The sequence below is a fragment of the Eucalyptus grandis genome, chromosome 1 (genome assembly GCF_016545825.1).
Source record: "Eucalyptus grandis isolate ANBG69807.140 chromosome 1, ASM1654582v1, whole genome shotgun sequence".
Classification (NCBI taxonomy): Eukaryota; Viridiplantae; Streptophyta; class Magnoliopsida; order Myrtales; family Myrtaceae; genus Eucalyptus; species Eucalyptus grandis.
Window position 1 is genome coordinate 21,705,035 of NC_052612.1, and position 22,991 is coordinate 21,728,025.

Genomic DNA, 22,991 nt, shown 5'->3' on the forward strand with positions numbered 1-22,991 from the left:
TCGAGAGGTGAAAAACAGTGCTGCGCAGTGCCATGTCAAAATGCTCTCTCGCAGATTGAATAAAGAGCAAAGATGCCAAAGGGACAAACGATGGGGCAATGTCGCTTTCTTGCACAGGGCTTATTCTCAGACAAATTGCACAACAAACCAGGTGGGGGAATGATCCGACCATTTTCCCCTTTTAAAGTGCTTATCAAAACGCGCATAACATGACAAAAGCCCTCGTCGATAATCGATCATTACCAGTCTCATCCTACCACCACCACCATTGCTTTCTCCCACTGGCTCTGTTTTCTGCATCTTGAGTAGGACAAAGCTCTCTCGCCCAGAAGAGACAGAACCGAACCGAAAACCAATCTTGTCCCCCAGCACAGAGGGTAACCCAACGTCTGAGTACATCCATCTGGAACTTATATTCTCCATGTCTGCCCCTTTTGCGGTAAAGCATGACGAGGCGGAACATGGAGATGGGTCCATCGACTACCGTTCCACAAGAAGATATGAAGCATATGAAGCATGATCATATGAAATTTGAAAAGAGAAAGACTAAAAATTTTCGATTATTCAACTGACAGAAGAAGCATGCTGATCACAGGAATAGCAAAGCAACAATCTTTAGGAGTGCTTTTCTTGTTTTCTCTTCCTTTACCTTAACCAACCACCAAGAACAAAGACAGAGAGAGAGAGAGAGAGAGCTCAGGCATGTGTTGGAGGGTGAGGGTTACACAACAAATGAAGCAAAAATTTTCAACACCACTAACCAAAAAAGGAACGCCTTATGGAGAGACCATCTTTTCTTTTTTCTTTCTTTTTCTTCCTCCCAGCTTAGTTTCAGTACAATCTCAGAACGCTTCTTGCAATGGACTGGGCCTGATTAGCCCTGCTCTTCCCGCCGGAGCCGCTCCTCCGGCTCCCCCGCATCGGGGTCAGGTAGAACCTCAACAGCCCATTGTCGAGGTTGTTCGGCGAGTACCTAGCACTGCGGTTCCGCTCCAGGACGAACTCATCCCGCTTCTTCTTGCCGTTGTGCCCATTCGGCGTCGTCGGCTCGAACATGTTCTTTCTGATGCTCCCGAATGACCCGCCAACAAGATGGCTGTAGGACGAGTTCCTGCAGCTCACGCTGCTGTTGCTCCTGAACACCTTCCGATTGAAACCGGCCCGTAGGTCCCCGTTGGGCTCGCCTCGCAGCTCCGGCCATGACTCAGAGTACGACCGCTCGACCCCATTCGGTCTGCCGTACCTATCGTCGTTCTCGTCCTTGTTCCCTCCTCTCCTATGTATAAACCCCCAAATGCTCCAACCCTTGCCCCATCTCCTAGATTTCTTCGACCCCTTTTGGTCGCCATTGTTCACAACGGACGCATTGTCCCTGAATGCAAGATCGAACATGTCCGAGCAATCGTCTCTCAGCGAGTTCGAATTGGAGATTGAATCCCTCGACTCTCGATCCGTGACAATCGGTTTGCTCCCTTGGAAGTGCTCAGCAGTTGCAGGGGAGACTTTCGCGTTCTTACCAGACTTCAATTCGTCGATCTCCGCCACCACTGCGGCCGCCGTCTTCCTGATAGAATTCGACCGGTCGAGGCTCTTCCTCCTCCGAGAAGATGAGTCCAAGTAGTAATCGCGGGTCTGTGCCGATCCGCCGGGGAGAGACTCTTCCTCATTGATGCAATTCATGGGCTCCTCCACCGGAATCTGGGTGTCGGTCCTCGAGACGTGCCCGGGAGAGTCCTCCACAACGGACACCATTGTCGGCATCCGCGGGAACGTCCTCCCGATCAAGTGCCCATCCCACGAGGCCCTCGGCTCGTCGAATGAATATCTCGGGTCATCAAAGGACATCCGCGCAGCATCGAAGGAAATCCGAGCCGCATCGAGCGAGAACCTGGGGTCAGTGTCGCAGGATCTCCGGCCGAACCCATAGTCGGCGATCTCGGACTGGGTTTCTCGGAATTGGCGGCCGATGGGCTTCTCCACGGGCAATGTGGCGGAGCCACTTCCGTTGTCTCGCTTCTTCATCTTCTGCTTCCGCCTCCAGTTCTGCCATTTCTTGCTGAAGACCGAAGCAGCAGACCAGAAGCTACCGGCAATCTCCTTGAAGTCTCTCCCGGAAGACTTCTTAGCTTGAGCATCGAGATCTATGTGATCTTTCATGGTCTTTACCTCTTCTTCCGGCACTACTTCGAACTCTGGCTCTGCTGTTTCTTCAATTTCTGCTTCCTCTTCCTCTTCCTCCTCCTCTTCTTCGACAATCTCCTGCACTCTGTTTTCGACAACAGCGGGTGCTACATTGGGCTCTTCCCAAGCCCTAATCTCGTCGTCTTCCTCTTCCTCTTCGTCTTCCTGCACGATGTACTCCTTGCTCTGCTGGTAATCGCTTCCTGCTCCCGCGTCCTCTTCTTCTTTGGACTCGAGGACCGGACCCCGAACGCCGACCGGGCCCAAGTTCTTGGCCTGGACGCCCTCCGAGTTGCTGCTCCTGGTCGAGTCCCGCTTCGACGGGTTCCGGTCGTCGTCGAGGCTGAAGAGCGTGCACAGCGTGCTCCGGACCCGGACGTCGCAGGACTTCCTCTGCGGCTCGAAAATGCCGGAGAAGAAACCCTCGTTCTTGGACGCCGAGAACGACTTGGTGCGCCGGAGCTCCGGCAGGAAGGCCGAGGCGGACGCCGGGGGCGGGGGCTTAGAGGAGGAGGGCTTGAAGAGGGCCTTAAGGGCCGAGGCGGCGGCGGAGGAAGGGGGCTTGCGGGAGGAGGAGGAGGCGGAGGCGGAGGCGGCGGGGGCGGCGGAGGAGGAGGAGGAGGAGGGTTCCAAGAGTGCCAGGCGCTCGCAGAGGCATGAGGGGCAGAAGCCGGTGAACTGCTCCTCCGGGTGGCTCTCGCAGGTGCGGCGGTGGGGCTGCGGCGGCTGCGGCGGCTGGAACTGGGGCAGGGGCAGGGGCAGGGGCAGGGGCGGAGGGGAGGCTCCGTCGTGGGATTCATAACCGGCGGTGGTGCTTGGTCCCCACTCCACCGCAGCTCATGTTCAAGCTTTTGGTTCCTGAGAAGCAAAACACAGACAGAAGACAAGAAGCAAAGAGAGAGAGAGAGAGAACGAGAGAGAAAGTGAGAAAGAGAGAGTGAGAGTGAGAGTGAGAGAGAGATCTCAAGAGAGAGAGAGAGAGAGAAGGGGAGGGGGGGTTTTAGCTTTTTAGAGAGAGAGAGAGAGAGAGAGAGAGTGTGCGTGTGAACTGTTCTGGTCCAACGGACAGTGAGGAGGAAGAGGGGGGAAGGAGAAAGAGAATGTCCAAATAATCATAGAGAAGCAACGGGTTAATTAAGAGATTTAGAGAGAGAAAGAGATGTAGAGAGAGAGAGAGAGAGAGAGTGGGGGAGAGGGGGAGATGATGAACTGGTTCTCTTCCATTTTCATTCCATCTCTCTCTTTTTCCTAATTACACCTCAATTAATGACCTTCCCCTAATCCTCCCTAATGCTCTCTTTTAATTAATTTGCAGTGAATAAAAGCACTGGTCACTCGTTATATATCATGTTATCCATTGGCGCTTAGAATTTTTCCATATCAACTCGAAAGTAACATTGTTTAAATTATCATGTCCACGCTCGAGTATTTCTTGCTCCCAATTTCTATGCTTTTATTAGTGACATTTCACAACTCGTCGTTAAAAAAAGAAGCATAATTAAAACATGACACGATATATTTTAGCATAAATTCATCTTTATTTTAATGTATCATTAGCTGTAAAAGGTTCCCTATAAAGTTAAACTAGGAAAGGATAAAGCAAGTATTACAATTTCTTAATTTTTTGCCTTTTAGCTAATATAAGAAAATCCTAAAATAATCTCATTATTCTACAAAAAATTTCCTAATACAGATGAGTTACAATTGAATACTAAAATAATGAAGACAGAGAAGAATAATGAGGGCTAGTAAATGAGCACATATGCGTTTTACTCTCTTTGCCAAGAAAGTGCCAAAAGCCTTTCTTAGATGGCACACTTAAAAGGGGCAGCACTTAGAAAAGATTTTGGTATAATATATTTACATAGATGTAACGGTAAGACGATGGCTTAGATGGCAATGGATTTTCACTCCTCTAAAAGCCTTGCTCAGGGACACTCAAGAATAATAAGGCAGATCGAGCCAATTCGAGAAAATGTGCACTTAAGATTGCTCGAGAGAGATGGGCCTAGGCGAGGCGCGGGAAAACCGTCCCGGATGCCCATTATCCACCGTACCATGCTCAGTTGAGGAATTGTGGTATTTATGTATTTTTATTACTTTGAAAAAAAAAAAATATATATATATATATATATATATATATATATATTATCAATGATACTATGATTTATTGAAAGTGGGACTTCAATGAAGAAAGAGAGTAGGAAAAAAAACTGAGCCTCTTTCTATTGGGGGGAGAGAGGTGTTAGTGAGAGTTCATTTTCTCCGGGAGCTTTTTCCTCCTCTCCTCGGGGGCTCCGCCGAGGTTGAAATCCCGCTTCTGCCCCTGCCGCTCCCCTCCCTCCTTTCCCCGAGGTCAGTTCAGTCCCCGCTAGCTCCCTAGGCCTCCCTAGGAGCCCCCTTGTTTGGAACCCGGGTTTACTTTATCCTCTCTCCGGATTTAGATGCCTCGGTCAACGAGGCCAGGTCTCAAACCCTGCTTGCATGGTAAGTTGGGAAATGTGTTATTCCTTAAGTCCGGCTTTGATTTCCACTTTCTTTTTCTTTTATCTTTTCAATTGTTATCCTTTTTCCTATCCTCTTTTAATCCTTTTTCTTAATGTCTTTAACCATTTTTTTCTTTCTTGATGTGACGCTTGGTTAATGATACAAATAAATTATATAAAAAAAAAAAGCTATGTCACATTTTTTATCCATTGAATTAAATGAAATTAACGAAGGAACTTCACTGCACTAATTTGATAGGCCTTAAAATCTAACCACACTTTTCGAAAACTTTTAGAACATAATTGCATTTTCTCGACTGATTTTAAGACTTTTAATGCATATATCCTTGATTTTATTGGAACTACTTTTGGCAAAGATTGTCATTTTAAGAGCGAGGATAACATTCAAAACATAAAATTATAATTTCTTCAGGTGAATGATGGAGTAAGCAAAGTTGATCAGAGAGCATGAACGTTGAGTTAAACATAGTGTTGCACGACAAATTTAGAGTCAATTTACTTCTTGATCTCAGATAATACAATCATAGTGTATCATAATGAGATCATCCGATACTAAGGCATTGACTTTCAAACAACTTGAATTCCATAGTTAGTGAGATAGGATATAGAACTAGCAAATGTGCACACACATTGCGTGGGTGCAAGAAAGCAATATTTAAAACATTAAGTAAAATCATCATGTCAAGTGATATTTAAATCACATGATATTTGTTCACGTGGTTCCTGAACTATTTTCATTCAATTTAGTCCTTGAAATTTATTTAAAAAAATCCAATATAGTCCTTCTATTAAATATCTTTATACTCAAGGTGACTATAATCTTTGTTAACTTGACCTCAAATTGGTAATGTTGGCATCCACGTAGACTACATGTGGCTCCCACGTCATGTGTGTGCGTACGTATATCTTTCATTACATTAATCCAAAAAAAAAGAAAAATATAAATTTATTAATTTGAAAGAACAATGTGACAATGCATGTCATTATTTTGACTCGATAAACGTTTATGTTAAGGTTCATGTCAAAAGAAGCATAGGACACATTTAACAATAAGACTACATTGATTGAATGTTTGAAAGTTCAGGGAATATATTAAAATTTTAGGGGTCACATCGAATATTGAAGAAAAGCCAATGGTGCGCTGTCATACACACAGTTAGAAAATCAAGAATTATCAGAATTGAGTAAGTGTCAAGTTTCTATAAGGTGGATTAGCCTCGAAGTTTCGTTTAAGATAAGACAACATTGCAAGATCAAGGGCGTCTTTGGGTAGAAACCAATGTAAATCAACCCAATTGGATAGAAAAAGAAAAGAGAAGAGAGAAAGGGGGCGCTCACATTGAAATGTTTCCCCACTTTGCCTTTCCTCTTTTTCAGTATATTTTCTTGGGTTTCTTTTCTTTCTTTCTTTCTTTCTTTAAATTTTTTTGCTTTTTCTGGATTTTTATTTTTTTTTAATTTGGAGGGGGTGGTGATCTTGAGAGGCTTTCAATTTCAAAGATTCCTGGCAAGAGAAAAAGCAAAAGCAAAGTCACGCCATCGACTTGTGTCTTGCCGGGTGCTGCTCCTCTCTCTCAGTCACACTTCGCTTTCCTCCTTTTGTTTCTCTCTCTCTGTCTCTCTCTCTCTTTTATCCTTCGCTTTGCCTTTTTCCTGTTCGGGGGCGTTCTTTTTGTTTTCAGACACCCTTTTCTTCCCACATCACAAAGCCAGCAAGAAAAAAAAAACTCAAAAAAAAAAAAAAAGAAAAAGAAAAGAAAAGATAGAAAGATGGAAAAATTAGGGAAAAGAAAGATCGTTTTTCCCACTTGGACTTGTTTTGCGTCGACAAATCGAGTATGGGGACATGGCCAAGTGTTGTTTCCATAGTGGGTGAACATTTAGCTTCGGTGACCAAAATTAGAAAATTATGCCGATGGATTTATCAGTAATATATATTATTTTCTTGAATTAGGGGGGCTATTTTCAAGTTTATTCGTTGTTTGCTGTGATTATACAAGGAATGGGATAATTGCTCAAAAAATTATTCTGAACTTTGGCACGGTTGCACGATAACTTTTGGACTTTGAAAAGTTGCAAATTCTCCCCGAAGTTTGGCGATGTTGTGTGGTAGCCTGCACACTTTTGAAACTTTGATTTATGTTCTTTTCCCCCTTTGGATAAGTTTTAAGGGTTAAACATACTTTTATCAATCATACTAAGGTTAAGATCATTGCTTGTATTTGTTTGGCAAGATTATTGATATGGCAAGAGACGTTTTTTTTTATTATTATTATTTCGTTTTCAAGCTCTCTCGACGGGAGTCTAAATTCGTTTCTTTGGCACCTAACATGTAGATTAAATAGTTTGGAATCTTGTCCTCAAACCCCCAAAGTAATTACAAAATGTTGTTAGCTTGATATTGTGTATTAACTATTACATTAATTTACAAGCTCTCTCTAAATTTATGTAGAATTTGAGGCGTCACAATTCAATATCTCTAGCATCTCTTTACTTTCAAGGAGTAAACTCAAAGGTGTTACCAATATATAAATGCTCTCGTAAGTAATTTAAATTTGACAATAAAGTCAACAGTAATACTGAGCTTGTCCTTAAATTTTGGCTATGGGCTACTTACCCTAACTACTTCAAAATTTCTATTTTTAATCAGATCATTCCATAGAACACTCTCTTTTCATGAATTCTGTTTGGTGGTGTTTCAATATCAATCAATAATGAAAATCTTTTCATTGTAATTCAGCGCTCACATAGCGAGTGCATTATCGAGCGTAAGACTAAATCATGGATTTATGATTTGATTTATCTTTCCTTGTTTTAGGATTTTCATCAATTTTAGATCATCATCTTGAAGATTGATCCTTTGATTAGTTATCTTAAATTCTGGCTATGGGCTACTTACCCTAACTATTTCAAAATTACTATTTTTAAACAAATCATTCCATAGAATTCTCTGTTTTCATGAATTTTGTTTCATGGTGTCTCAGTGTCAATTAGTAATGAAAATCCTTTCCTTATAATTCAATGCTCACACAGTGAGTGCATTATCGAGTGTAAGACTTGATCATGGATTTATGATTTGATTTATCTTTCCTTGTTTTAGGATTTTCATCATTTTAGAATATTATCTTAAAGATTGATCCTTTTATTAGTTATCTAATTAGGCTTTGGATAACATTCTTAGAAATTTTCTTTACTTTTTGAATAGTTTTCTTGGACTAATTACATTCTCTCCCCCCCCTCTTTTTCAATTTGGACATTGGTCGCCAATTGCCCTTTTGACTTTTCGATTTTCACAATGTCATCATTAAAAGTATTGAAATCAGTTGTGATGTCTCCTCCAACGTTACTCCGATTAATTTTCAATTGAAGCTCTGATCATGTGCTTATCGCGTGACTAATTTGGTCTCTTAAGGAAGGTCAATTTGTGAAGTAACAAATAGCGATTCGAATTCACGCGTAGCAAATTGGCCCCTAACTTTTCAAATTTTTTCGATGGTTTCTTTAGAGTATTGAAATGAGTTTCAAAGTCTTCTAGACGCTGATCTTGACCAATTTCATAATCTAATTCCATCGACATTGGCTTACACTACCCAAGCCAGGGTCATCCAGCCATTGCTTGCTACAACTCTCTCTCCAAATAGTTTTTGTCAATTTTTCATTAGCTATAGAAATTGCAAGTTTTCAAGATTTTAACAGATATCTTGAAAAAATTAGAAAGTCAGGGTAACTTACAACAAGTTCCAAAATTCAAAGAGCAAAATGCAATTTGCGTTTATTGGTGGCATATTTTCCCTTGGAAAATTGTCAAAAAAATCCCAAACTTATCGTATTGTAATCAATCCAATCATAAATCTTTTTACTTTGACCAATTTAATTATAAATTTTTTGATGATTTACCAATTTAATTTTTCAGACCATTTTTTGTTGAAAAATTGATGAGGTAATCTATAGTCAATCCATGTAGTACAAACAATGTTGTTGTTAACAATTTTTATAACTTTTTAAATCACATTTTTGTATAATTTTTTTTCTTTACTTTTCTATTTGTTGTTCTTCTTCTCTGAATGGCTGACAAGGGTCGTCAAGGCCTTAGCAATAGTCGATAACCCTCGCTAGACCTGTGTGAGATGAGGCTTGGCAAGGGCTTTAGGCCTCAAGGACCCTCATCGGTTACTAAAAAGACAGAAAAGAAAACAAATTTAAAAAATTCAATTTTTTTTAAATAATTACAAAAAATGTAACCATCAACGTTGACCGTGACACGTAAAACATCCAACGTCCGTGCCAATTTGAATTTTTTAAAATAATTACAAAAAATTGTTACCATCAACGTTGACTATGACGCATAAAACAACTGACATCCACGTCAATTTGACTGGAATGACCAAATTGATAATTAGAATTAAATTGACCAAATAAAAAATTTAAAACTAAATAAATTAGAATTTTTTGAATAACAATTTTATCCGTCTTTGGTATGGAAAGTTAATTAGTCATGTGACAAGGAAAATCACCCGACCCGTAATTGAAACCCGACCGGGTACGGGTCGCCCGGACAACTAACTTTTATCGGTTAGAACATGACTAATAGAAAAGAATGCACATGTGAACCACCGCCTACGGCGTACGGAGTAACATGCGACCTACGTGCTTCATGCATCCGTGCACACGTCATCATTCTCTCTCTCCACCAGATTAGACGCCTAGGATGTCCCACACGAGCGGCGTCGCCGGCACGTGTCGCAATTCGACGACGTTAAGCACGCCTCCTGTAGAGCCGGGCCCCACCTAAACTGCACGGATCCGAGAGCGTACCGGGACGCACCGTGTTCCCGCCCTCACGTGATGATCCTCCCCCCACGTGCCCCCGCCCCGACCCAAGGTGGAAGTTTTAAAGACAAAAGAGCGACGACCTCCGCAACGGTCAATTATCGGTTTCGGAGGATAAAAAAAAAAAGGAAAGAAAATCGTTCTTGATTTTTTAATATGGATGATTGTTATTTTAAAAAATAAAAATTTGTGGCGATTACGCCGGATCAAATGCTAAAAATTGAAAAGGAAAAGGGTTAAAAACAAACCATGGGGTTGTGTAGATTGATATTGTGAACGGAGGAGAATTATCACGAAAACTAAGGTTGGTGGTTGGACTTTCCAAGGCTCTCGAGTTATGTCACGAATCATATTCCTTAGTTCGTTGAGATAACTTGAGACGATAGATAGCCACCCACAAGGCTTGCGTCCCTAACTTTCTCCTGTTCTGATCGTTATCTTAGTGATTTTGATACCAATGGTCGCAACATAATCAATTGACAACTCATGAGTAATTAGTCCACACAAAGTGAAAATTCAAATAAAAACTCTTATAATTCCATCAATAATTCAAAGGGGTAAGTGGCTTTACAAGAAAACAAAATGCATATCTATATCTAAAGTACTGTAATGAGAATCTAAGTTAAAATCGGAAAAAAGATAAACTAATGAAATAGTCTATTAGACACTACTAAATCTTAAATACCTAAAAGGATAATGCTAAAAGATTGAATCAAATCTTCTAATATTCGACCTATTTGCTTAAATCAACAAAGATAAGGAAATGAACTAATCCAAATCTTCTAAAATTTCATCCTGTGTCATCAAAGGCTTGGATATTATCGAATTGTGGGTGCTTTTGGTTCGACTTTTGAGAAAAGTAGACGAGGAAATGCGAATGACTTTATGTTAAAGGGGATTATCAAAATGTAAGTTATATATGGTAAACTATAATTCAAAAGCAAATTGTGAAGCAACTTTGGTTTAAATTGTATATGGAAAAAGCACACATTGCAAATGACTTTTACTATTTTTTTTAAACCTCAAAACCAACGAAGAGCTCAGCCATAGGATAAACCAAATTTGGCACCAACAGCTCTCACTTGAGGTCACACAACCTTAGTCAAGAGCCGCCCGAGGTTGTGCGACCTCATGCGAGGTTGCTGGCGCCAAATCCAACTCGTCAACAACGACATCACGAGAGGTGAGGACATTTCAGGAATTATGAAAATTTATAGGTAATTAGAATTGCAATGCATCTCCCCAAATCTCTTCAAAAAAAAAAAAATCAAATAGTACTTGCATTTACCTATAGCCCCTTGGGAAAGTGATTCCCAAACAAACTAATGTCGCTAATAGGGCATTCCATGGATTTATGGGTTATAAGATTTCTGCTCTATGCCGAGAATTATTGAAAAGAATATCGACTTTTATGATAGAATCATGAGAAACTCTTTTTCCATGCCATCTTTGTACACATATATGTCAAGCATGTAATTGCTTTCCCATATTATAAACCAAATAAAGGGGAAAATAAGACATGTGATATAAGTTGAAATAAGCACACAGAATCAAAATTTTACCTTAAATTGATCAGAACTTTGAAAATAATTATTTCACATATTGATATTGTAATTATAGATGTACATAATTAGAATTTACATAATAATTATGAAATGACACCAACTTTTCCATACGGATCAAGCTCCCCAAAAAAGTGCATTCAAGTGGTGATTAAAACGATGTAAAAACACCAATATTCGAAAAGTCATCGGTAGACTTAGTCTCCCAATCTAAAAATCATTAGAAAAAATAAATTTTATCACTTCCAAGTATATATATATATAAAATCATAAACCTATAAGACAATAAAATAAAAGCTTACTGTACATTTTCTTACTATAGATTTGACACTGCATGAAATTTATATTGTGTAGGCTGAGCATTTGAAAAGAAGCATTCAGACTAGACTCATGTAGGTATCGTCAGGTTCTTTCGATTGAAGCGAGAATTGGGGGAGGCATTGAGATTCCTTACATTTCATTACACTTCCATCTTGTTTCCCTATTGGTCTATAAAGATTCTTGTACATTTAGTAGTTCTCCATGCATTTAGGTCGAACGCAAGAATTGGAGATGAGATTGTGACGTGCGGGACTGGGTTTGCGTGGGACAAGGAGCGAGAGTCGCCGCTGGATCACGAGATGGGGACCCCGGCATTACTCTTTGGGCGGTGGCTTTTGTGTCCCTCTGCCCCCCACCAAACCCTAAAAAAAAGTGCAAAAAAAGAAAAGAAAAAGGAAGAAAAAAGAAAGAGAAACGAATTTAATGAGCAACACGAACCAATTCACATGACGAAAATGAGACTGAGGATTTGTACGTGTCCACGTGGTGTCTTAAGTTGAACGAAGACGAGATTTAGAAAAAGAAAGGTAAACTTTTCCCTAATGTTAATATGAAGAAAAAGCAAAATTTCTAAATGATATAATAGATGATAGTTACTAAAAATTATACCAGACACATTCTATATGTGTGTCAAAAGAAATGGTTTGACAATAGAATTCGGATGATGTAACTTCTTGAACGATCTTTAACGTTTGACTTTCTTTTACCACACTCCATTATTTTTCACCTAGCCCTTTATTGGTATTACTAATGCTATTTGACAAGAAGTAACAATAGATGAATTGTATACTTTACACAAAGCTCAGACTTGGAATTTGGTTGGTTTACTTCTTGAAACAACTTATTTCAATTATGCGTATATAAGATCAAAACAAATGCGGATTACATTGTGGGATGCCAAAAAATTCAATCGGTAGTAAAAGTTTTTACTCAGAAATATAAAAGCGACTATGATGAGATTCTTGCCCTTATGATGCGCCTCATGTCTATGAAGCGTCCTCTTGCTATTGTTGCTGTTATGTGTTGGTTTCTATTCCAGGTATATATAAAATAGCGTTCTTCAATGGAGATATAGCTAAAGAGATTTGTGTGGAGCGTTCTCTTGGGTACATTGATCCTCTTAATAAAATGCATTGATTACATTGAGCACTACCATATACACTCATATAAACTAGAATATCGTAGGTGGAATCCCACGTCCAGTTGATATGAACATGCTCTCTTTCTTTGGTTGAAAAAAAAATTACACAAGAATTATTCATGTAAGATATTCAATTGAAATCAGAATATAATAATTTACATCATCAAATATAATAATAATAATAATAATAATAATAATAATAATAATAATAATAATAATAATAATAATAATAATAATAATAATAATAATAATAATAATAATTCCAAATTGAACAAACCACGTGTATTTTTTCTTTTTTGGGTTCACCATGCAAACGTACTTTTGGATTGAACGACAAATCAACAATCGGTTAACTTAAATTAATAGAGTAATAGAATTGAACATTTCCATATAATTTCAAGACTAAATTGAACATACACAAAAAATTAAGAAATCATATCAAATAAATTAAAAATTTAAGGGCGACGCTACACTTGGACAATTATTTGTGTCAATTTTTTCATAAATAAATTGTTAGGAGAGAAAAGAATGGGAGACTAGTCTTGTCTTTTTTGTTGGGGTTTTGTTTGTTTAGTGGATCAGACAAATTCCACATCCAAATAGGGCAAGTCCTTGGTCGTTGATTCGTGCTACTGGGGACGAAAAGATTTGGGGACAAAAGATAGTTTGGTGCGACGTGGTTCGACCTTCGTCTGTCTTCATCACTCTTTCTTTTTTTAATTCTCTTTTTGCCCTATCTTTTTTCCATTCCATTCTATAAAAGAAGCATACATCCAAAGAAATTCAAATCGACCCTCTTTGATCCCTATTGCGTTCCTGTTTTCTTCTGCATCTAACTTCATTAAAACCCTGTCAACCTTAAAAATGTCTCTAGAGTGTCGCCGGTTTTATCGCAATATCACTTTTGTAGCCTACTCTTGTTGCTATATTCTGGCAATCTAATGTGAGATAAACAATGCCTAAATTTAAATAGATGTCATGAAGGGAAAATCTCATATTTCAGTTGTTCAAGTTTGATGATATTTTCATATTAATCTACCCCATGTCATTTTCATCCTTAACCTTAACCTTATCTTAGATGTTTATTATTTGCTTCCAAAGAAGGACAATTACAAACCAATGATTCGATGTTTCGGGATCACCTATATATCTCTCCAATACAACTCTATCGGGCATTTCACTTAAAGAAGCATTTTGGGGATGAAACATGTGTAATTTTAGCAATTTGTTTCTAAGCTCACAAACTACTCGCGATCCGAGCATCCAATTATTTTAGACCCATGATCATATCATCCAATGAAGAAATCTGCTTAAAGGTAAAGTGTCATAAATTTGATGTTTTTCGTGTTGCTCAACGGTTTTAATACATAATTGAATTGCTAAGCAAGAAATATGACATAGTTAATTTAACTTGGCGCCATTGACTAACCGCGTATGACTCGGGTTAAAGTAGACATTTCTCACAGCAATCAAAGAATGTCTATACTTCATATGAAATATGTGTACTCCCAAAAAATTTATGAGGGGCTGCTTTTATGTAGATTGTTCCATCAAAGGGATTTACATCAGATTGGAATGCTTTTTGGCTGTCCAGCACACATCAAAAGGATTCAACAGGAATCAGGACAGACTGATGGTCTGGACATATTTCAACAGGTACCAGCAATTCCTCCATAGAATTTAAATCAGGATTGAGAGTGAACATGCATGCGAGGGGCCCCGCAATTGCTGGTCACATCAATTGGAAAAGAAAGTCCACAACAACATAAATAAATCATGGCCTATCCGATTAAGTGGGGTCAATTTACCTGAATCTACTAATGTCATTGCGCCTATAATGTACTGTTATACGGGAGCGATAATTGAATAGTTTTGGTACAAGAATGTTACGTCGATGCGAGACGAAGATTTTAAGTGGGATATATGCCGACGTGATGATGAGTAGTCCATCGAGGTTAGAGATTTTGATCGGGTAGCATTTACATATCATATTCCAAAGGTCCCGCCACACATAAATCACAACTTAAAAAAGCTCAGTTCATGACCATAAAAATTAAAAGATCCATTAATGAATGGAAAGTTCCCAGATCGAGGGTTATGATTTAGAATTTTGCATTGCTAGTTCTTTGTCTTTAGACCATAATTTAAAGATAAAGAATAATTCCTAGGCCTAATAAACATGCTTGGGATTCCCATCACACCGAACAAAGCTAGGGCAAATGCATCAAAAACCCAAGCAGGCGGCGTTGGAGGTTGTGGCTTTTATTGTATTTGTTTATTTGAATAACCTAGAAGTATGGAAAAGGGGAAAGAGATCACGCAAATCACTTGTGCAGATGACGGTTTGCAAAGGGAGAAAGATTAGAGCGGGGGGAGGCGGGCTTGTATTCTTTTTTGGGTTTATCGTGTGTTCTTTTCTGAGGAACTGAAGATTCGGAAGTCAGTGTGCTAAGTTTTGTTGTCTCTCTCCGAGATGAGCTTTATGCAGAGAGAATGAGCTTTTTTTCTGCTTTACATTCTTTTGTCATGTTCTCAATCAACAATCCCAGTCTCTCAGCATTTAATAAACCCATAAATTAAAAGACATAAAGAATCTCTTCCTCTCTCTGTCTCTTTCTCTGTCTCTGTCTAGATTGCAGAATATTGAATGAAAATTTGAGTTTCCATGAGATTTTTAGAAGGAAAAAAACTAGTATACGTATCGTTCTTTTGTCACGTGGATGAATATCCTCGTGATGCGGTCAAACTATGTAACTAATCTTGTATTTAATTTACTAGAAACGAGTGGAGGTTCAACTGGTTTCTTAAGTGCTTGTTCTATGAGCTAAATGGGAGAATATCTGTCTTGCCCCCATCATTTGCTGGATTCTAATTACAGCTATCGTCCAATTATTGCTATTAGTTGGAAATGTCGCTGTCGTAATTAGCGATTTAGCGTGAATATGATCGTCTCTCAGCTCATTCCAGCGATAATCTTTCGACTTATTTCGGGTTTCAATAATATTAATGCACCCCTTTTTTCTTACTAAACACGTGAATTATGTTTGACCACCTCATGAAAGTACGTCAAACCATTTTATGCATTATTTTACCTTTAAATGAAATATCTGTAGCGAGTGAAAAACCAGAAGAAAAAAATATGATCATAATCAAATCCCAGGCATCCAAAGTCCTCATATCTTTAGACCCACAAAAGAAATGAAACTTGAAAAAAGAGAAGAAAAAAGGAATGAAGTGGCCAAGGGAGAGCATCTTCTGGGGCCATTCAAAGATCATACTTTTATCATTAGATTACGAGGAAGGAACGTGGAGATTAACATTTTGCTTGAGGGAACATAAGAACAAAGCAGCTCTCAGTGCCCATCAAATAATGCGAGGATAGAACATGCGCAACCCTCGATAGATTCCACAGATTTCGCCGTAGCCATTATATCCGACAATAATGTTGTCCTTATGACCCTCCCATTTTCATAATTATCTCCCCATAACTCTCCAAAACCCTAGTAACACATGAAGACCTCCCAACCCTAAGCTCTCTCTCTCTAGTCTAATGAAGCTGGTGTAATCTACCAAATTGTCTTTTCCTTCATTATTTGGGTTGGAATAGAATAAAATAGAATAGAGAGAGAGAGAGAGAGAGAGAGAGAGAGAGAGAGCCCTTGTGAAAATGCTTGTCTGGACTTTAAATAAAAGCAGAAAAGCAAAGCCATCATTAGGTAAGGAGAAATGAATGCAAAAGCACAATATAATTGAGTCCTCTGTTACCCCACCACCACACGATATGCATAAATCAGTGGCTTCCTTTCTCATAAATATTTACCAAGAAATCAAGAATAGTATGGCTCTGTAATAAGTTCAGTTCAGCCTTACAAAGATTATTCCAATTTCAGATTCTACATCGGTCATGCGTCGACAGTCCATCTAAAAAGCTTGAAAGCTTCGTTTAGTAGATGGGAATTACTCTCCCTGACATATGACTTGTGAACAAGCTTTGCATATGCTTGAAAAATGGAGCCTACTTTTTGACGGGGAAGCAAATAAACAGCCCGAAAGTCCAGCTTAAGACGGGCTTATATCTTGAAGCACGTTGTGCATATATACGATTTAGAAGTTTTAATTAGCAGATGTAATGCTAGTTTAACAATTTGTACCGGAAAAAATACCTATCTACTTATTACTGACTTGCAATGGTTAGATGGAGGTACAATAATGCCTTAGTCCCTATATTTGCCTCTCTGGAGAGGCATAAACCGTCCGAAAACAATGAAACTCACGGGGCAATTAGGCTCACATGTGGCAGGACTATTATGGGTTGTTTCCCTCCCATGGGTTTCATAGCCTGATGATTATAGAGTGAAGGAATCCCGAGAAAGGGGAATTTCTAGGGCTTGGGCATATGTTGCTAAAGCAAGACAAAGAGCACACGCCCCAGAAGCATATACTGCTAAAATTCTCAGGCATACCTTCTTAGGGATTTACAAAATGTTAGGGCAAAGATCTCCGAGCGTGCTCGTTACTAAGTGCTAAGCTTAGGGTTGGGTTTGATTTGATACTATTCTTAGTAGCTTGTAGGCGACATGCCTTTGAAATTTTCAAGGTAAAAAGGGAGAGGTGGAGGCTAGTGTTGTTTTTATAATTGGAATTCATTGCATGAAAATCATCATCATTCAGAAATGGTTTTCTTTTTTTGGCTAAAGTTGAGGGGATGGGAAAAGGAAAAGATGGTCTTTTGCTTTTTTTTCTTGCTTTATGTTTTTTTCCCTTCTCTTTTTGTTGCTAAAGTGGAGAGACAGATAAATTATGACAGGATGGGTAACATGAACCGGAAGGAGTGTTCAGACAAGGAAAAGAAGTCCAGTTTCTCACCCACTTTTTCTTGGGATAATTCTCCTAGAAATGGAGCCCATCTTGCTGTTGATTTCAGTGCAATAGGATCATTGTTTGTCACTCCAAAGGTTCATATTAGGGGGTAGTTGTGGAGTGGAGAGGGTCAGAAGTAATGGGCCACGACATGGGCCTGGGCAACATTTTGGAAATTTAAGCATGGAAATTCAACCGTATATCGCCTTAACGAGTTATTAAAATATTTAAAACTTAAATGCACGTAATAAAATAACAGTTGATGCATTAAAAACTGCACGATTTTCTTGATTGAAGAATAACTTAATAAGAGCTTTAGAGACTTGTTGACAATATCCTTTCAGTATATGAACTGATCTGGGTGTGCAAGGATTTTTTGTTTTCTTGTTTTTATTAATTTGGACAGAAACATACATCAACATCACACGTCCTGAACCTCGTTCCCTCTCCCTTACCGTGCATAAACATCACGCACATGTAATTGGAATATGCAGTTCTAAAAGGAGTAGCGTGTCATATACTTGACAGTGTCCTGTATTTGGAATATAATATGGCGATGCAAAAACAGCATCATTATAGCTAATGAAACAATGGCACAAGGCGCATGGCAAGTATAAGATCGAAAAGGGTATGATCTCAAAAGGAACCAAGTTACATGAGTTTAACAACAATTTACAAGGAATAATGATAATAGCTTATCGCATTTTCTTTTCCAAGGCCTGTCCAGGAGAGGTAATGGAAGATGTTTTGTCAAGTGCCAATTTGGACCAGATAATGCGACAGATTGCTTCTTACGACGGGCATAAAGGACTTGGGCACGATAATGCCAGAGAGAAGAGATACAGTAAAGCTAGATCGACGAGAATCAATGAGGGCATTTGTTAATGCACTGATCTGAAAAAGATTCAAAATTCCCTACTTTTGTTGACCCGTAACTGCTTTATTCTGTACATTTTACAAATTTCTAAATGCGTAAATTTGTTTTTTTCACTACTTCAGCGATCGGATCTTTTTTTGTCTAGTGATTCATTCTGCACTTTTGTCATCTCATATTTCATCTTCTGCAACTCGATCTCCACAATGCGGGGCCTCTTTGTGATAATCGAATCGGTCTGGTACCCCAATCTTTGCCTTGAACTGGCCAATGCGCTGACCGTCTCTTTTGGCGGGTAGAGAAACCTAATGGCGAGATATCGAGCCCTGACTTTAGGTCTTTGTGTTTGATACCCTTTTTTTAGCAAAAGTGACTGCAGTAAATGCAATTGAAACTGTGCATCAACTTATCAAGTGCCTCAAGGGTGATTAGGCTTGCGTCAGCAAGAAACTTCCATGCGGGCCAATACAACAGGATGCAACATCCCAATTAGGAGTTGAAATTAGTTCATTCTCCACAAGACACTATGCATATCTTCCCCAAGGTAGGTAAGAAAGTCTGCTTGTGAGTCAGCTATTAGCCTAAGGAGCTGATAAAACGCACGAAATTCATACCTGGTAGTGCATTCAATTTCTGACAATTGAATGGTTACTGCCCAACCGCAATAATCTGGCAAGAGCGTCGACTTTATGTGCAATCGTGGGAAGCAGTTCTGCAGCCTGGTTGTACAACCCTGAGCCAGATCCCTTCAGAAGCTCTTCTTCAGAAGCCATAGAAATCAAATCACTAATTAAGTGCGTCACAGTGTCCGTGGCACTCTCCAAGTTGAGTAATGCCTTGCTGCATTCACTTATTTTTTCCTTCACTCCTTTTTCATTATGAGGAGATTCCTCTGTGGACTCGACTATTGTTGGTTCACTAGGCAAGCTAGAAGATGAGATTATTAGATTCCCTGTGTTCTTCATCGCCTGCAATTGCCATAAGTATATCAAATTAATAATGTCATCCTTTGCTGTCATTCTGAAATTCGTCCAAAATCTTCTAATCATAATCGAAAATTCATCTTTCCAGAAGAAAGCAGGACTAACCCCACTGCATGCCCTACAGAGTGAAGTTTCACCAAGTTATCTAACCTTGTACACCACAACTCCTACCAAGTCTCTCCCGGAAGACTTCTTAGCTTGAGAATCGAGATCTATGTGATCTTTCATGGTCTTTACCTCTTCTTCCGGCACTACTTCGAGCTCTGGCTCTGCTGTTTCTTCAATTTCTGCTTCCTCTTCCTCCTCTTCGACAATCTCCTGCACTCTGTTTTCGACAACAGCGGGTGCTACATTGGGCTCTTCCCAAGCCCTAATCTCGTCGTCTTCCTCTTCCTCCTCGTCTTCCTGCACGATGTACTCCTTGCTCTGCTGGTAATCGCTTCCTGCTCCCGCGTCCTCTTCTTCTTTGGACTCGAGGACCGGACCCCGAACGCCGGCCGGGCCCAAGTTCTTGGCCTGGACGCCCTCCGCGTTGCTGTTCCGGGTCGAGTCCCGCTTCGACGGGTTCCGGTCGTCGTCGAGGCTGAAGAGCGTGAACAGCGTGCTCCCGACCCGGACGTCGCAGGACTTCCTCTGCGGCTCGAAAATGCCGGAGAAGAAACCCTCGTTCTTGGACGCCGAGAACGACTTGGTGCGCCGGAGCTCCGGCAGGAAGGCCGAGGCGGACGCCGGGGGCGGGGGCTTGGAGGAGGAGGAGGAGGAGGAGGGCTTGAAGAGGGCCTTAAGGGCCGAGGCGGCGGCGGAGGAAGGGGGCTTGCGGGAGGAGGAGGAGGCGGAGGCGGAGGCGGCGGGGGCGGCGGAGGAGGAGGAGGAGGAGGGTTCCAAGAGTGCCAGGCGCTCGCAGATGCATGAGGGGCAGAAGCCGGTGAAGTGCTCCTCCGGGTGGCGCTCGCAGGTGCGGCGGTGGGGCTGCGGCGGCTGCGGCGGCGGCTGCGGCGGCTGCGGCGGCGGCTTCGGCGGCTGGAACTGGGGCAGGGGCAGGGGCAGGGGCAGGGGCGGAGGGGGAGGCTCCGTCGTGGGATTCATAACCGGCGGTGGTGCTTGGTCCCCACTCCACCGCAGCTCATGTTCAAGCTTTTGGTTCCTGAGAAGCAAAACACAGACAGAAGACAAGAAGCAAAGAGAGAGAGAGAGAGAGAGAGAACGAGAAAGAAAGTGAGAAAGAGAGAGTGAGAGTGAGAGAGAGATCTCAAGAGAGAGAGAGAGCGTGTGAACTGTTCTGGTCCAACGGACAATGAGGAGGAAGAGGGGGAAGGAGAAAGGGAATGTCCAAATAATCATAGAGAAGCAACGGTTTAATTAAGAGATATAAATCACTGGGATTCGCCTCAGTGGACAACCTTCCAATATGGAAAGAGGAGGTGAGGTGTTCAAATCCCCACATTCTCAGGAGGGGATGAGAGTGGGGACGCATAAGTTTCAGGAGTGGGCTTCGACTCCCACGCCCTGCAAAAGGCAAGGCAAAAGTCTAAGAGAGTATAAGCTCTGCAGAGGCGGGCGAGTGAGTGAGTGTAGAGTAAGAATAGAGTAGGACTGACAAAAAAAAAATTAAGAGATATAGAGAGAGAAAGAGATATAGAGAGAGAGAGAGAGTGGGGGAGAGGGGGAGATGATGAACCGGTTCTCTTCCATTTTCATTACATCTCTCTTTTTTCCTAATTACACCTCAATTAATGACCTTCCCCTAATCCTCCCTATTGCTGTCTTTTAATTAATTTGCAGTGAATAAAAGCACTGGTCACTCGTTATATATTATGTTATCCATTGGCGCTTAGAATTTTTCCATATCAACTCGAAAGTAACATTGTTTAAATTATCATATCCCCACACAAGTATTTCTTGCTCCCAAATTATGTGCTTTTATTAGTGACATTTCACGACTCGTCATTAAAAAAAGAAGCAAAATTAAAACATGACATGATATATTTTAGCATAAATTCATCTTTATTTTAATGTATCATTAGCTGTAAAAGGTTATCTATAAAGTTAAACTAGGAAAGGATAAAGCAAGTATTACAATTTCTTAAGTTTTTGCCTTTTAGCTAATATAAGAAAATCCTAAAATAATCTTATCGTTCTTGAAAATTTTTCCTAATACAGATGAGTTACAATTGAATAGTAAAATAATGAAGACAGAGAAGAATAATGAGAGCTAGTAAATGAGCACATATGCGTTTTACTCTCTTTGCCAAGAAAGTGCCAAAAGCCTTTCTTAGATGGCACACTTAAAAGGGGCAGCACTTAGAAAAGATTTTTGGTATAATATATTTAGATAGACGTAACGGTAAGAGGATGGCTTAGATGGCAACGGATTTTCACTCCTCTAAAAAGCCTTGCTCAGGGACACTCAATGAATAATAAGGCAAATCAAGCCAATTCGGGAAAATGCACTCTTAAGATCGCTCGAGAGAGACGGGCCTAGTGAGGCACGGGAAAGCTATCCCGGACGCCCATTATCCGCCATACCATGCTCAGTGGAAAAATTGTGGTATTTATGTATATATATATATACATATATATATCATCAATGATACTATGATTTATTGAAAGTGGGACTTCAATGGAGACAGAGAGAGTAGGAAAAAAAACTGAGCCTCTTTCTATTGGGGGGAGAGAGGTGTTAGTGAGAGTTCATTTTCTCCGGGGAGCTTTTTCACTCCTCTCCTCGGGGCTCCCGCCGAGGTTGAAATCCCGCTTCTGCCCCTACCGCTCCCCTTCCCTCCTTTCCCCGAGGTCAGTTCAGTCCCCGCTAGCTCCCTAGGCCTCCCTAGGGGGCCCCTTGTTTGGAACCCGGGTTTACTTTATCCTCTCTCCGGATTTAGATGCCTCGGTCAACGAGGCCAGGTCTCAAACCCTGCTTGCATGGTAAGCTGGGAAATGTGTTATTCCTTAAGTCCGGCTTTGATTTCCACTTTCTTTTTCTTTTATCTTTTCAATTGTTATCCTTTTTCCTATTCTCTTTTAATCCTTTTTTTTTAATGTCTTTATCCATTTTTTTCTTTCTTGATGTGACGCTTGGTTAATGATACAAATAAATTATATTAAAAAAAAGCTATGTCGCATTTTCTATCCATCGAATTAAATGAAATTAACGAAGGAACTTCATTGCACTAATTTGATAGGCCTTAAAATCTAACTGCACTTTTCGAAAACTTTTAGAACATAATTGCACTTTCTTGGCTGATTTTAAGGCTTTTGATGCATATATCCTTGATTTTATTGGAACTACTTTTGGTAGAGATTGTCATTTTAAGAGCGAGGATAACATTAAAAACATAAAACTATAATTTCTTCGGGGGAATGATGGAGTAAGCAAAGTTGATCGTAGAGCATGAGCGTTGAGTTAAACATAGTGTTGCATGACAAATTCAGAGTCAATTTACTTCTTGATCTCATATAACACAATCATAATGTATCATAATTAGATCATCCGATACTAAGGCATTGACTTTCAAACAACTTGAATTCCATAGTTAGTGAGATAGGATATAGAACTAGCAAATGTGCACACGCATTGCGTGGGTGCAAGAAAGCAATATTTAAAACATTAAGTAAAATCATCATGCAGAGTGATATTTAAATCGCATGATATTTGTTCACATGGTTCCCAAACTATTTTCATTCAATTTAGTCCTTGAAATTTATTTTTTTTAAATCCAATATAGTCCTCCT

The 22,991-nt window shown here is 40.2% G+C and overlaps 1 protein-coding gene across 3 annotated transcripts; it reads right to left on the reverse strand.

The window, feature by feature from the left end:
* Window positions 1-525: 525 nt before the first annotated feature.
* Window positions 526-20,599, reverse strand: LOC104433125 (protein OCTOPUS). Of its 3 annotated transcripts, none has more exons than XM_039310853.1 (2): window positions 19,575-20,599; window positions 526-2,256 (listed from the first exon to the last, which is right to left on the reverse strand). In XM_039310853.1, exons 1-2 carry the CDS (start codon window positions 20,343-20,345, stop codon window positions 832-834), a joined length of 2,196 nt encoding a protein of 731 aa, XP_039166787.1. In that variant the 5' UTR covers window positions 20,346-20,599; the 3' UTR covers window positions 526-831. The 3 variants fall into 3 exon arrangements, with proteins under 3 accessions (XP_039166787.1, XP_039166797.1, XP_039166793.1); XM_039310863.1 differs by having other exon boundaries at window positions 526-2,935; window positions 20,317-20,596; XM_039310859.1 differs by having other exon boundaries at window positions 526-2,941; window positions 20,317-20,596.
* Window positions 20,600-22,991: the final 2,392 nt, after the last annotated feature.